The sequence below is a fragment of the Kogia breviceps genome, chromosome 18 (assembly GCF_026419965.1).
Source record: "Kogia breviceps isolate mKogBre1 chromosome 18, mKogBre1 haplotype 1, whole genome shotgun sequence".
NCBI lineage: Eukaryota > Metazoa > Chordata > Mammalia > Artiodactyla > Physeteridae > Kogia > Kogia breviceps.
The window spans coordinates 13,408,449-13,421,490 of record NC_081327.1 but is presented as its reverse complement, the minus strand read 5'-3'; the positions used below and the strand labels follow the sequence as shown (position 1 = coordinate 13,421,490).

Genomic DNA, 13,042 nt, shown 5'->3' with positions numbered 1-13,042 from the left:
TTTAATGTAATACTTCAATATCTGTTAGGGTAAGTCCCTATACCTTGTTTATATTCTTCAGAATTTCTTGCTTGCCCTTTGGCCATCTAACTAAAGTTTAGGTCAGTTTCCACTAGAAAACAACAAAAAGCTATTGGCTTTTGGTCCAAATTTTATTCTATATATCAATTTTGGAATTTTTTTTATTTGTGAACATAGTTTATCTCTCCATTTACTTAGGTATTTAAATTTTCTTCAAATGTGTTTTATAATTTTCTCCATAAAGGCCATGCACATCTTCTATTAGATTAATTCCTAGGCATTTTAGTTTTGTTCCTGTGTTAAATGTGTCTGTGTTTTCAATTTGTTGCTCATACATAGAAATAAAGTTAACTTTTGTACTTTGACCTTATATCCAGCAACGTTGCCAAGCTCTCCCATTAATACTAGTAATTTTTAGATTTCCTTGGCTTTTTCTGTGGGCGGGCATGTTTCTGAATAATGGCAGTTCCTTTATTTTAAATTCTTATATCCTTAATTTCTTTTTTCTGTTACCCTGTCTTAGATCACCAATATAGTATGAACCAAAGTAGTGATAGCAGGCATTTTTATCAACTTCTGGTCTCAATGAAAGTGCTTTAATATTTTGTAATTAATAATTCTGATGTTTAAATGTTTCTGGTAGATACCCTTTCATTACTGTTTGCTAGAGTTTTGATTGTATAAAGCTTTTGAGTTTTAATGGTTTTCTGTAACTGTAGATGATTAGATGATTTTTACTTTTTCATCTGTTTATGTAGTGAATTACATATGACATTTTTAATGTTGAACCAATCTTTTATTCCTGAGACAAACCCATCTTCATCTTTTCCATTCATAGCTAGCTGCTATTTGCCAATATTTTGTTTAGTTTTTTTTGCATCTATGTTTGTCAGTGAGGTTGGCCTTCAGTTTTTCCCTTCATGTACTCTTCTTGTCAGATTTTGGAATTAGGGTTGTCCTCATTTCATAAAATCTGTTGGTGAGTATTCCTCTTTTTCTTCCTTAGAAGAATTTGGGTAAGATTTTTAAAAATTTGTCTTTTGAATGTTTGCTAGAACTTTGTTCATCTTGGCCTGGGATTTTTTATGTGTGAAAAGAATTTAAACTAATAATTCAATTTCTATTATAAGATTTTGTGTTTTTTATTCTTCCTATAGTCATGGAGTTATGGCATTTTTTCTAAAAATTTATAATTCTCATGTAAGTTTTCAAATTTATTAGATAAAGTTATTCATTATTTTCTCTTATCTGAAGTTGGTAGTATATGTAATTATGACCTCTTTTTCCTTCTAAAAAGGGAGAAACAAATCTTTCAACTTATTAATGTTTTCAGATATTTTTTACTTCACTGATCCTCTCTAATTTATCTTTTAAATTTTTTCATGTATTTCTCCTCTACTATTTTATTTCTCCTGTATTTGTTATGCTATTTTCTCTCTCTCTTTTTTGCTGGCTTTTAAACTTAGATAATTCAGTGTTTTTGAGGCTTTCTCTTTTCTATTATAAGCATTTAAGACTATATTAGGAATATAGTTCACATATTTTGATATGTAGTATTTTTGTTATCATTGTATATCAACATTTTCTAATTTCCGTTGATTTTTTTCTTGACTATGAATTATTTGGAAGCTTTAAGTTGCAAATTGAAGTTTTTTGTTTGGTTTAACTACATTGTTACTGGAGGATATGGTCTAGTTAACATGCATTCTTTGAAATACTTTGAAACCTCTTTTACATCTTAGGGGTTAATTTTGGTAAATATATTGTGTGTTCTGGAGAATGTCTGTTTGCTGCTTGTGGAGTACAGCATTTGATATATGTTCATTGGATTAAGCTCATTAATTGTGCTGGTCAATTCTTCTGTGTCTTTATTGATTTAAAAAAATCTCTTTGAGCAGTATTTTGAAAGTATTTTATAAGGTGATATGTTTGGGGGATTATCTTTCTGGTATCCCAGAAAGATTATCTTTCTGGTGAATTCTTATATTATTGTTACTCTTTAAATCTAGTGATGATTCTTCCCTTAACTATTTAGCTTAATATTAATATAACCATATTAGCCTTCTTTTGTTAATATTTCCTTAGTTTAGTTTTTCCCACCCCTTTACTCTCTTACTTTCTATGTGTTCTTTTTGTGAACAGTATATAGCTAAACATTTTTTTGTCCAGTCTGATAATCTAATTGTGTTCTTGTTGAGTTTTAGGAGTTCTTTATGTACTCTGGATATTAACCCCTTTTCAGATACATGATTTGTAAATATTTTCTCCCATTCCATCCATGGGTTGCCTTTTCACTCTGTTGATTATGTCCTTTGATGCACAGAAGTCTTTAATTTTCATGAAGTCCAATTTGTCTTCTTTTTTCTTGCCTGTGCTTTTGGTATCATAACCAAGAAATCATTGCCGAATATAATGTCATGAAGGTTTTTCCTTATGTTTCCTTCTAAGATTATTTTAGTTTTAAGTTTTAGGTTTAAGTCTTTGATCCATTTGGGGTTAATTTTTGTATATGGTGTAACAACTTCTTTGTTTTGCATGTGGATATTTAATTTTTCCAGCACTATTTATTGAAAAGCCTGTCCTTTCTCCGTGGAATGGTCTTGGCATGCTTGTGAAAAGTCATTTGACCATATATGTGAGGGTTTATTTCTGAGCTCTCTGTTTTCTATTCCATTGGTATATATATATATATATATATATATATATATATATATATATATATATCTTTATGTCACACCACACTGTTTTGAGTACTGTAGCTTTGTAATAAGTTTTGAAACCAGAAAGTGTGAGACCTCCAACTTTCTTCTTCCTTTTCAAAATTCTTTTGACTGTTCAGGGTCCATTGAGATTACATATGAATTTTTGGATCAATTTTTCTATCTCTGGAAAAAGCATTGGGATTTTGATAGGTATTGCATTGAATCTCTAGATAGTTTTATATAAATTCTTTTGACTGTTCAGGGTCCATTGAGATTACATATGAATTTTTGGATCAATTTTTCTATCTCTGGAAAAAGCATTGGGATTTTGATAGGTATTGCATTGAATCTCTAGATAGTTTTGCATAGTTTGGACATCTTAACAGTATTAACTTCTAATCCATGAACACAGAATGTCTCCATTTATTTATATCTTTAATTTCTTTCAGTAATGTTTTGTAATTTTCATTGTAGAAGTCTTTCACATTCTTGATTAATTCCTAAATATTTTATTCTTTGTTGATGCTATTGTAAAAGGAGTTGTTTTCTTAATTTTCTTTTCAGATTGTTCATTGTTAGTGTATAGAAATGCAACTGATTTGTGTGTGTTGACTTTGTATTCTACTGTGCTGAATTTGTTTGTTAGTTTATAACAGGTGTTTGTTTTTCTTTTGTGGAGTGTTTAGGATTTCTACATGTAAGATCATGTTGTCTACAAACAAACAATTTTATTTCTTCCTTTCTAATTTGGATTTTTTAATTTGTTTTTCTTGCCTAATTGCTCTGGCTAGAGCCATTTCTGACTTTAGTTGAATTGCTCGTTTTTCTAAGTCTTATTAAAGGTTCATCAGTTTTGTTGATCTTATTGAAAATTCAACTCTTGGTTTAGCTGATTCTTTGTATTGCTTTTTAAATTCTCTATCTGGTTTATCTCTGCTTGAATCTTTATTATCTTCTTCTAGATTTGGCTTAGTTTGCTCTTTTTCTAGTTTGTTAATATTGTTGATTTGAGTTCTTTCTTTTGTGATGTAAACCTTCACAGCTATAAATTCCCTCTTAGCACTGCTTCTGATGCATCCCATAAATTTTGGTATGTCATATTTTTATTTTCATTTGTCTTAAGATATTTTTAAACTCTTCTGTGATTTCTTCTTTGACCCATTGGTTGTTTAAGTGTGTGTTGTTTAATTTCCACATATGTATGGATTTTCCAATTTTTATTTTGCTATTGATTTCTAGTTTCATTCCATTATGATTTAAAAAGATAGCTAATTTGATTTCAATCTTTTGAAATTTATTAAGACTTGTTTTATGGCTAACATATAGTCTATCCTGGATTCATGTTTATTTTCTTGATGAATGTTAGGATTAAAAAAAAAATTTTTTTTATTCATGGTGTTTTTGTTTTTGTTTTTTTGGTCATGCCACACAGCTTGTGGGACCTTAGCTCCCCAGCCAGGGATTGAACCCAGGCCCAATGCAGTGAAAGTGTCGAGTCCTAACCACTGGACTGCCAGGGAATTCCTTAAAAAAAAAAAAAATTCTTGCATTGAGTTTGCCAAACTGCAAAATCTGAGAGGACAGCATTCCACAAGATTGTGCTTATTTTAAACACCAGCTGCAAGTTAGGGGATCCTCAGGGCCACCCTCATTTCTGACTTGCTGGCTACATGTTTGGGAGTGCCTGCAGTCACCCTCAGGTTTAATAATTCACTAGAATGACTCACAGAACTCAGGCAAGAGCTATATTATCATTACAGCTTTACTGTAACAAAGACTACAAATCAGAACTAGCCAAAAGGAGAGACACCAAGGGTGAGGGCTGGGAGAGTTGCAAATGTGAAGTTTCTGTTGTCCTAAGGGCCCAGCAGGCATCTCAGTATTCAAAAGAATATTACCAACCAGGGAAGCTCTGACAAGCTTCAGTGTCCAGAGTTTGTTTTGTTTTGTTTCATTATGTAGGCATGATTGAGTGAATCATTACCCAACATGACTCAATCTCCAGCCTGCCTTCCTTTCCCAAAAGTCAGACTGATATCATGGTGGCTCAAAGCTCCAACCCTTTAATCATATGGTTCAGCTTTCCAGCACGGTTAGCCTCCAACTTGAGTCGTCTACCTCATTAGCAAAAACTATCTAGTCACCTTATTAGTATTAACTATCAGGTGTAGTTCTTCTATTGCTTTTTAAAATTGATTCTAAAATTGCAAAATAATAATCTTATTTGAAAAAAAGTATAAATACTACAGTAATTTCCCATATAGCTTTTATATTCTATTCTATATTCTTTTATTTATCTAATTATTCATATGTGTTGTTTTGCAAGCCCCAATGTATACTTTGTGTATAAAGAAAGATAATTCTTATTAATGGTTACTATTACTAGCTGTCTTTTTTTAGGGGGGGGGGGTGCCGCACCACGCAGCTTGGGGGATCTTAGTTCCCTGACCAGGGATTGAACCTGTGCCCTCGGCAGTTAAAGCATAGAGCCTTTAACCACTGGACTGCCAGGGAATCCCCTCTATGACATTTCTTAATAATATATTCCAAACTGTGTATGTTATTGTGAAAGTGTGTTTTATACTTCTTCAGTATAAATCATTGAACAAGTTGATTTTTATTATAACCTTTAATATCATGTGGTGTTAACGTTCTCAGCCTTGATTTTTTCTTGCTTACATTTGTCCTTCTTGATCTCTTTGGGTTTCTTCTCTTTTCCTGAATATCTTAATGTTGGAGTGCTCCAGGGTTCACTCCTTGCTCCTTCCTTTTCTATCTACACTCATTCTCTTAGTAATTTAGTCTCTTTACATACCATCTATATGCTAGCAACTCCCAATTTAAAAATCTCTAGTCCAGACTTCTGTCTTTTTTTTTCTGAATTATAGTTGATTTACAGTATTAGTTTCAGGTGTACAGCATAGTGATTAAAAAATTTTATAAAGGAGCTTCCCTGGTGGCGCAGTGGTTAAGAATCCACCTGCCAATGCAGGGAACATGGGTTTGAGCCCTGGTCCGGGAAGATCCCACATGCTACAGAGCAACTAAACCCGTGCACCACTACTACTGAGCCTGTGCTCTAGAGCCCGCGAGCCACAACTCCTGAGCCCACATGCCACACTACTGAAGCCCACGCGCCTAGAGCCTGTGTTCCGCAACAAGAGAAGCCACTGCAATGAGAAGCCCACATGCTGCAACGAAGAGTAGCCCCCACTCACCACAATTAGAGAAAGCCCGTGTGCAGCAACAAAGACCCAACACAGCCAAAAATAAATAAATACATACATTTTTTAAAAAAATTTTATAGATTATACTCCATTTATATAATTATAAAATATTGGCTCTATTCCCTGTGCTGTACAATATATCCTTGTAGCTTATTTATTTTATATATAGTAGTTTGTACCTCTAAATCCTCTACCCCTATCTTGCCTCTCCCTGCTTCCCTCTCCTCACTGGTAACTACTAGTTTGTTCTCTGTATCTGTGAGTCTGTTTCTGTTTTGTTATATTCATTTGTTTATTTTTTAGATTCCTTGTATAAGTGATAATATACAGTATTTGTCTTTCTCTGTCTGACTTATCACTAAGCATAATACCCTCCAGGTCCATCCATGTGGTTGCAAATGGCAAAGTTTCATTCTTTTTTATGACTGAGTAGTATTCTATTGTATCAGTATATATATACCACATCTTTATCTATTCATCTGTTGATGGATACTTGGGTTGCTTCCATATCTTGGCTATTGTAAATAGTGCTGCTCTGAACATTGGGGTGCATATATCTTTTTTATTAGGGTTTTCATTTTCTTCAGATACATAACCAGGAGTGGTATTGCTGGATCATATGGTAGTTCTGTTTTTAGTTTTCTGAGGAACCTCTGTACTGTTTTCCACAGTGGCTGCACCAATTTACATTCCCACCAGCAGTGTAGGAGGGTTCAGTTATTTCCACATCCTCACCAACATTTGTTATTTGTGGTCTTTTTGATGATTGCCATTCTGACAGGTGTGAGGTGATATCTCACTGTGGTTTTGATTTGCATTTCTCTGATGGTTAGTGATGTTGAACATCTTTTCATGTGCCTGTTGTCCATCTGTATGTCTTCTTTGGAAAAGAAGTTCTTCTGCACATTTTTTAATCGAGTTGTTTGTTTTTTTGATATTGAGTTGTATGAGCTATTTATATATTTTGGATATCAACCTCTTATCCTAGACGTCTACCTTAAACTTAGTCTCATGTGTCCATCTGCCTTCTCAACATTTCCATTTCAAAGTCTAAAACACATATTAAGTTTATGATGTTTAAATCTGAACTCTGGATCTTCTATACCTCACTACCAAAGCTTGCTGTATCCATAACCTTTCCCATCAATGTTGATGGCTATTCCATCCTTCCATTGTTCAGACCATAAACTTTGAAGACATACTTGTCTCATCTCTTTCTGTTACATTCTATATCCAATCTGTCAGTATATCCTTCTGGCTTTTCCTATAAAATATACCTAGAATCTGACCACCTCTGTATAGCTCCACTGATATCTCTCTGGTCTGAATCATTATCATTTCTCACACTGATTGCTACAATAGTAGGTCCCCTTCCTTCTCCCCTTGCTCTCCACCTTCCAGTATTTTCATTAAATCATAACTAGATATCACTTCTGTACTCATACCACTTCAGTGGCTCTCTATCTCACTCAGAGAAAAACCAAATTTCTTAGGTGGCCTATATCCTTTACCCCCTGACTTCATCTCCTACTACTCAGTCCTCTCCAGCCACACTGGCCTTCTTGCTATTCCTCAAACAATCCAAACATGCTTCTACTTTTAGGCTGTTTCTTCTGCCCATGATGTTCTTTCTTTAAATATCTAAGTAACTAACTTTTTCACTTCCTTCAAATCTTTGCTTTAATTTTTTGTTTGTTTGTTTTTGGCTGAGTTGGGTCCTCGTTGCTGCATGCGGGCTTTCTCTAGTTGTGGCAAGTTGGGGCTACTCTTTGTTGCAGTGCATGGGCTACTCATTGTGGTGGCTTCTCTTGTTGTGGAGCACGGGCTCTAGGTGTGCAGGCTTCAGTAGTTGTGACATGTGGGCTCAGTAGTTGTGATGCACGGGCTTAGTTGCTCTGCAGCATGTGGGATTTTCCTGGACCAGGGATTGAACCTGTGTCCCCTGCATTGGCAGGCAGATTCTTAACCACTGTGCCACCAGCGAAGTCCTGCTTTAAGGTTAACTTATGAATGATTCCTACCTTTGACTTCACCAATACTCCTGATCTCTCTGACCCTGCTTTTCTTTTTCTATAGCACTTAGTACCTTCTAACAAACAATAAAATTTACTTATTTAGCATTTATTTTCTGTCTCCCCCAAGAACATAAGATCCATGAAGGTAAGGATCTTCATTTACTCCAATATGAAAGCATATAGAACAGTACCTGGTGCAAGGTTCAATGAATGTTCTTGAAAGAAGTAACTATAAAAATGGAGATTATTTCAGTTCCTGTATTATTCATACATGCATAAAATTATAATTGAGTCCAGTCACCTACATAAGTCCTTCTTGACCTGAGATTTACCTTACTGATTTTCTTATAATTCTAATCATTCCTCCTCAAGTTTCTCTATGACCTATTTTTAGTTTCTGTTCTTACACACTTCAGAACTACTTTCATAAATGTACCTTCTGGTACATAATAGAGTAGACATTTTTTTTCTTATTATTTTTCAGACTGGGAATCTGTATGTGAGACTGAAGAGTTAACCCCAAAGCAGGACATTTATGAAGTGCGATCATCTCAGAAAGTAATAGAAACACTTACAAGCTGTGGCCTTGAGTACTCCAGTTTGAAAGAAGAATGGAAATGTGAGGGCCACTTTGAGAGGCAACCAGTGAATCAGAAGGCATGTTTCAAGGAAAAGACAATCACTCATGAAGAAGCCCCTGTTGATGAAAGAGGACAAGAATATAACAAAACTTGGGGCAGTTTCCATCCCAGCACACTACTTCATACACAACAGATAATCCCCAAAGAGGAGAAAGTACATAAACATAACACACATAAAAGCTTTAAAAAAAAATTAATGGCTATTAAGCCCAAGAGTATCTATACAGAGAAGAAACTTTTGAAATGTAATGACTGTGGAAAAGTCTTCAGTCAGAGCTCATCCCTTACTCTTCATCAAAGAATTCATACTGGAGAGAAACCCTATAAATGTATAGAATGTGGGAAAGCCTTCAGCCAGAGATCAAATCTTGTTCAACATCAGAGGATTCATACTGGAGAGAAACCCTATGAATGTAAGGAATGTAGGAAAGCCTTCAGTCAGAATGCACACCTAGTTCAACATCTGAGAGTTCATACTGGAGAAAAACCTTATGAATGTAAAGTGTGTAGGAAAGCCTTCAGCCAGTTTGCTTACCTTGCTCAACATCAGAGAGTTCATACTGGAGAGAAACCCTATGAATGTATTGAATGTGGGAAAGCATTTAGCAATAGATCGTCTATTGCTCAACACCAGAGAGTTCATACTGGTGAGAAACCTTATGAATGTAATGTCTGTGGGAAAGCATTTAGCCTTCGTGCATACCTTACTGTACATCAGAGAATACATACTGGAGAGAGACCCTATGAATGTAAGGAATGTGGGAAGGCTTTCAGCCAGAATTCACACCTTGCTCAACATCAGAGAATTCATACTGGAGAAAAACCTTATAAGTGTCAGCAATGTAGGAAAGCATTCAGCCAGATTGCCTACCTTGCTCAACATCAGAGAGTTCATACTGGAGAGAAACCCTATGAATGTATTAAATGTGGGAAGGCTTTTAGCAATGATTCATCCCTTACTCAACATCAGAGAGTTCATACTGGAGAGAAGCCTTACGAATGTAATGTTTGCGGAAAGGCTTTTAGTTACTGTGGATCCCTTGCCCAACATCAGAGAATCCATACTGGAGAGAGACCCTATGAATGTAAGGAATGCAAGAAAACCTTCAGGCAGCATGCACACCTTGCTCATCATCAGAGAATCCATCTTGGGGAGTCACTGTCACCACCCAATCCAGTCAATCACCAAGTCCTGTAGACTATCTCAAAAATACTTCTGGAATTTATACTCTTTTCTCCATCTCTAATGTTGTCATCCTAGTCTAAGATTCATCTCACCTGGCTCACTCTATAGCTTTCTAACAGGTCTTCCTGTATCAACTTTTGGTCCCCTTAAATTCATTTCCCACCATGCACCCAAACTGATCCTTTTCAAGTGTAAGAATACAGACATCACTGCCTCCAGTTAAAAGTTTTTTTGGCTTGCTATTGTTCTTAAGCTAGCATCCACAGTCTTTAAAACTGTCTATGAGGAGCTTCATTATCTGGTTCTTAGATACCTTTCAGCCTTATTTCATTCCAGTCTCTCTGGGCACTAGGCACTTCCCAGGACTAAGAGCTTAGATTCTGGAAAATCATAGCTCTACCACTACTGTAGCATTGTGTGATTTTGAGTAACTTGCTTGACTTATCTAAACCTCAGGGTTTTCTTTAATTCTTAAAATAGGGATAATAAAGGATACTGTATTGTAGAAATGTGAGTATTATATGAGATAGTGTCTATCGTAGATTGGTGCATATTAAGTAAGAAATTTGCATGCAAAGTACTTAACATAGTGCATCAAATATAGCAGATATTCAATTTAATAATAATAGCTAACATGCATTGAGTGCCTATTCTGCACCGGGCACTGTTCTACATACTCAACATATATTAACTCATTTAATCCTTACAGCTAAAACAAGATTCCTTAGTGGACAAAGCAGAACATCATGGGAAGCAGCAGGTCAGAACTGGGGAAACCTAAGAACTTTAGAATATATGTGGGAGTGTTTATTTGTACTCTAGATGAGTAATTGATATAGACAAAAGTAGTAGAACTATAACACTTACAACCAGTTTTAGGAGGTTTCTAAAGAAACAATTGGATAAACTAAAGACAATGAAGATTCACTGAGAAAAATACAGAACTTATATTTAGATCAAGAAAAGAACAGAGTATTGCAATTAACTCCAAAAACCCAATAAACAGAAATTTATACTGTAGCATAAAAAGACATTAGTCCCAGGTAATTGTATGGGTGAATCTAGGTGATTTCAAAAGCATTTAAACTGTTTTATACCATAGAAAACGTATAAAATTTATAAATTTTTATCAATTGATTATAAAATTGAAACCAAAAGGGGACTGAGGGAAGAAAACTACAGTCAAATGTAGTTTGACTACATTTATATATATATACACACATGCATATATATACTTTCATTCAGTGAATTTTGAGTAACTACTGTTTGCCACACACTGATTTAGACATGAGGAGATAACATGATCAATACAAAGACCATGTCCTCATGGAGTTAAAACAATAGATTTTCTAGGCCCAGATAACTGAAGAACAATAAAATAAATTGAAGGGTATTATATAGCCTAGGCTGAAGAGATTCAAAATAACAAAGTTATCAGTTACTCCTAATTTACAACTTCACTGCAGTTCCAACCAAAATTTCTCAGTGGGCCTTTTTGCCCTTTAATTTCACAGCTTTGTTTTGAAATTCATCTATGAGGTGTGAATTCTAAAGAACAAGAAAATTATCGAATCTAATCTATTTGTAGAAATTTTTCATATGATAAAGTTGGTTTATACCAGTAGAGAAAGGATGGATTTGGGAGTAGTAAAATAATTGACAATGTACATCACGGCAGTAAGGGAAAAAAATAAAACCACAATGAACTATTTCAAAATCATCACATTAAAAAAAGCATCACAGTACCTATTACTCAGAAGATGTGGAGCAATAGGAATATTCATACAGTGCAGTTGAAAATAGTTTTTTAAAAAGAATAATTTATCAATATCTAGTCAAGTTGAAGATGTGGATACTCTTTGACCCAGCAATTCCACACTTAAACCTCTACAGAGCCTCTCCTTATGTGTTCAGGGAGATGTACATGAAGACCCACTTCAGTGTTGTTTGTGAAAATGAAAAGTTTAGGGTAAGCAAAACAATCATTAGGGTTTAAATAAGTTAGAATTGAAATTAATGAACTAGAGATACTTTTATCAATATGGATACATCTCAGAAACTATTGAAATTGAACTAGAGGGTATTTTATATGATATGGTTCCACCTATTTATATAAAGTTTGAAAACATGCAAATCAACACTATGTATATTTTTCATGGCTAAATACCATATGGAAATAGTGTAATAACATTTATGGAAATAATCATCAAATTGTGATGACCTCTGGGGAGGGAGAAAAATGAGATTGAGGAAAGGATGCAAAGGGAGGTATCTTTTAATCATTAATTTCTTTAAAAAATAACTGGCCAGTTCTAAATTGATAAAGCTGGTTGTGGGTTTTTATTCTCTGTATCTTTCTATATGTTTAAACTATTTCATAATTAAAAAGACATTTATGTAATGTTTGCTTTTGTCAGTTATTCCTTCACTATACCTCAGGCATGCCATATTCACCATTCATCCAATCCATAGTCACCATTTTCTTCAGAAAAAAGCTCGTATACAATTGCCTTCCAGATGCAATCACTGTTAACAATTTGGTGACTATCCTTCCAGGAATCAGTTTTGAGAATGACTATATTTTTACACTGAGAGCTTTATAGCCTACTTACTGCATATTTTTTCCCCATCATTCCTTTTTCCCCCCAGCTTTATTGAGGTAGTATTGACAAATTAAAATTATATATATTTAAGGTGTACAACATAATGTTTTTGTATATTTACACACTGTGAAATGATAACCACAATCAAGCTAATTAACATATCCATCACCTCACATAGTTACCATTTGTGTGTACTACATTTTATCATCAATATGATTAACAATCACTCGCTATTTCCCCCCAACCACTCCAGGCCCTGGCAACCGCTAATCTACTTTTTGCTTCTATGAATTTGACTATCCTGGACATAAATGGAATTATACAATATGTTGTGTTTTATGACTGACTTCTTTCCATTAGCATAATGTTTTCAAAATCCATGTTGTAGCATGTATCAGTACTTCATTCTCCTTTTTAAAAATTAGACTTTATGTTTTAGAGAAGTTTTAGGTTCACATCAAAATTGAGTGAAAGGTACAGAGATTTTTTTCATATGACCCCCACCCCCACACATGCTTAGCTTCCCCCATTATCAACATTCCCCACTAGAGTGGTACATTTGTTATAGGTGATGAACCTACTTTGGCGTATTATCACCCAAAGTCCAGAGTTTACATTGAGTTTACTCTTGGTATTGTGTATTGTAT

General features: G+C 34.5%; 1 protein-coding gene across 4 annotated transcripts in view; it reads left to right on the top strand.

Annotated features, from left to right (window-relative positions):
- The window catches only part of LOC131744952 (zinc finger protein 570), a 31,592-nt gene extending 19,399 nt beyond the window's left edge, over positions 1-12,193 (top strand). For all 4 annotated transcript variants that reach the window (XM_067019106.1, XM_067019108.1, XM_059045031.2 and 1 more), the window contains one exon: positions 8,450-12,193. In XM_067019106.1, coding sequence (XP_066875207.1) covers positions 8,450-9,804 — 1,355 coding nt within the window. In that variant the 3' untranslated portion in view covers positions 9,805-12,193. The remainder of the gene's footprint in view (positions 1-8,449) is intronic.
- The last annotated feature ends 849 nt before the right edge of the window (positions 12,194-13,042 follow it).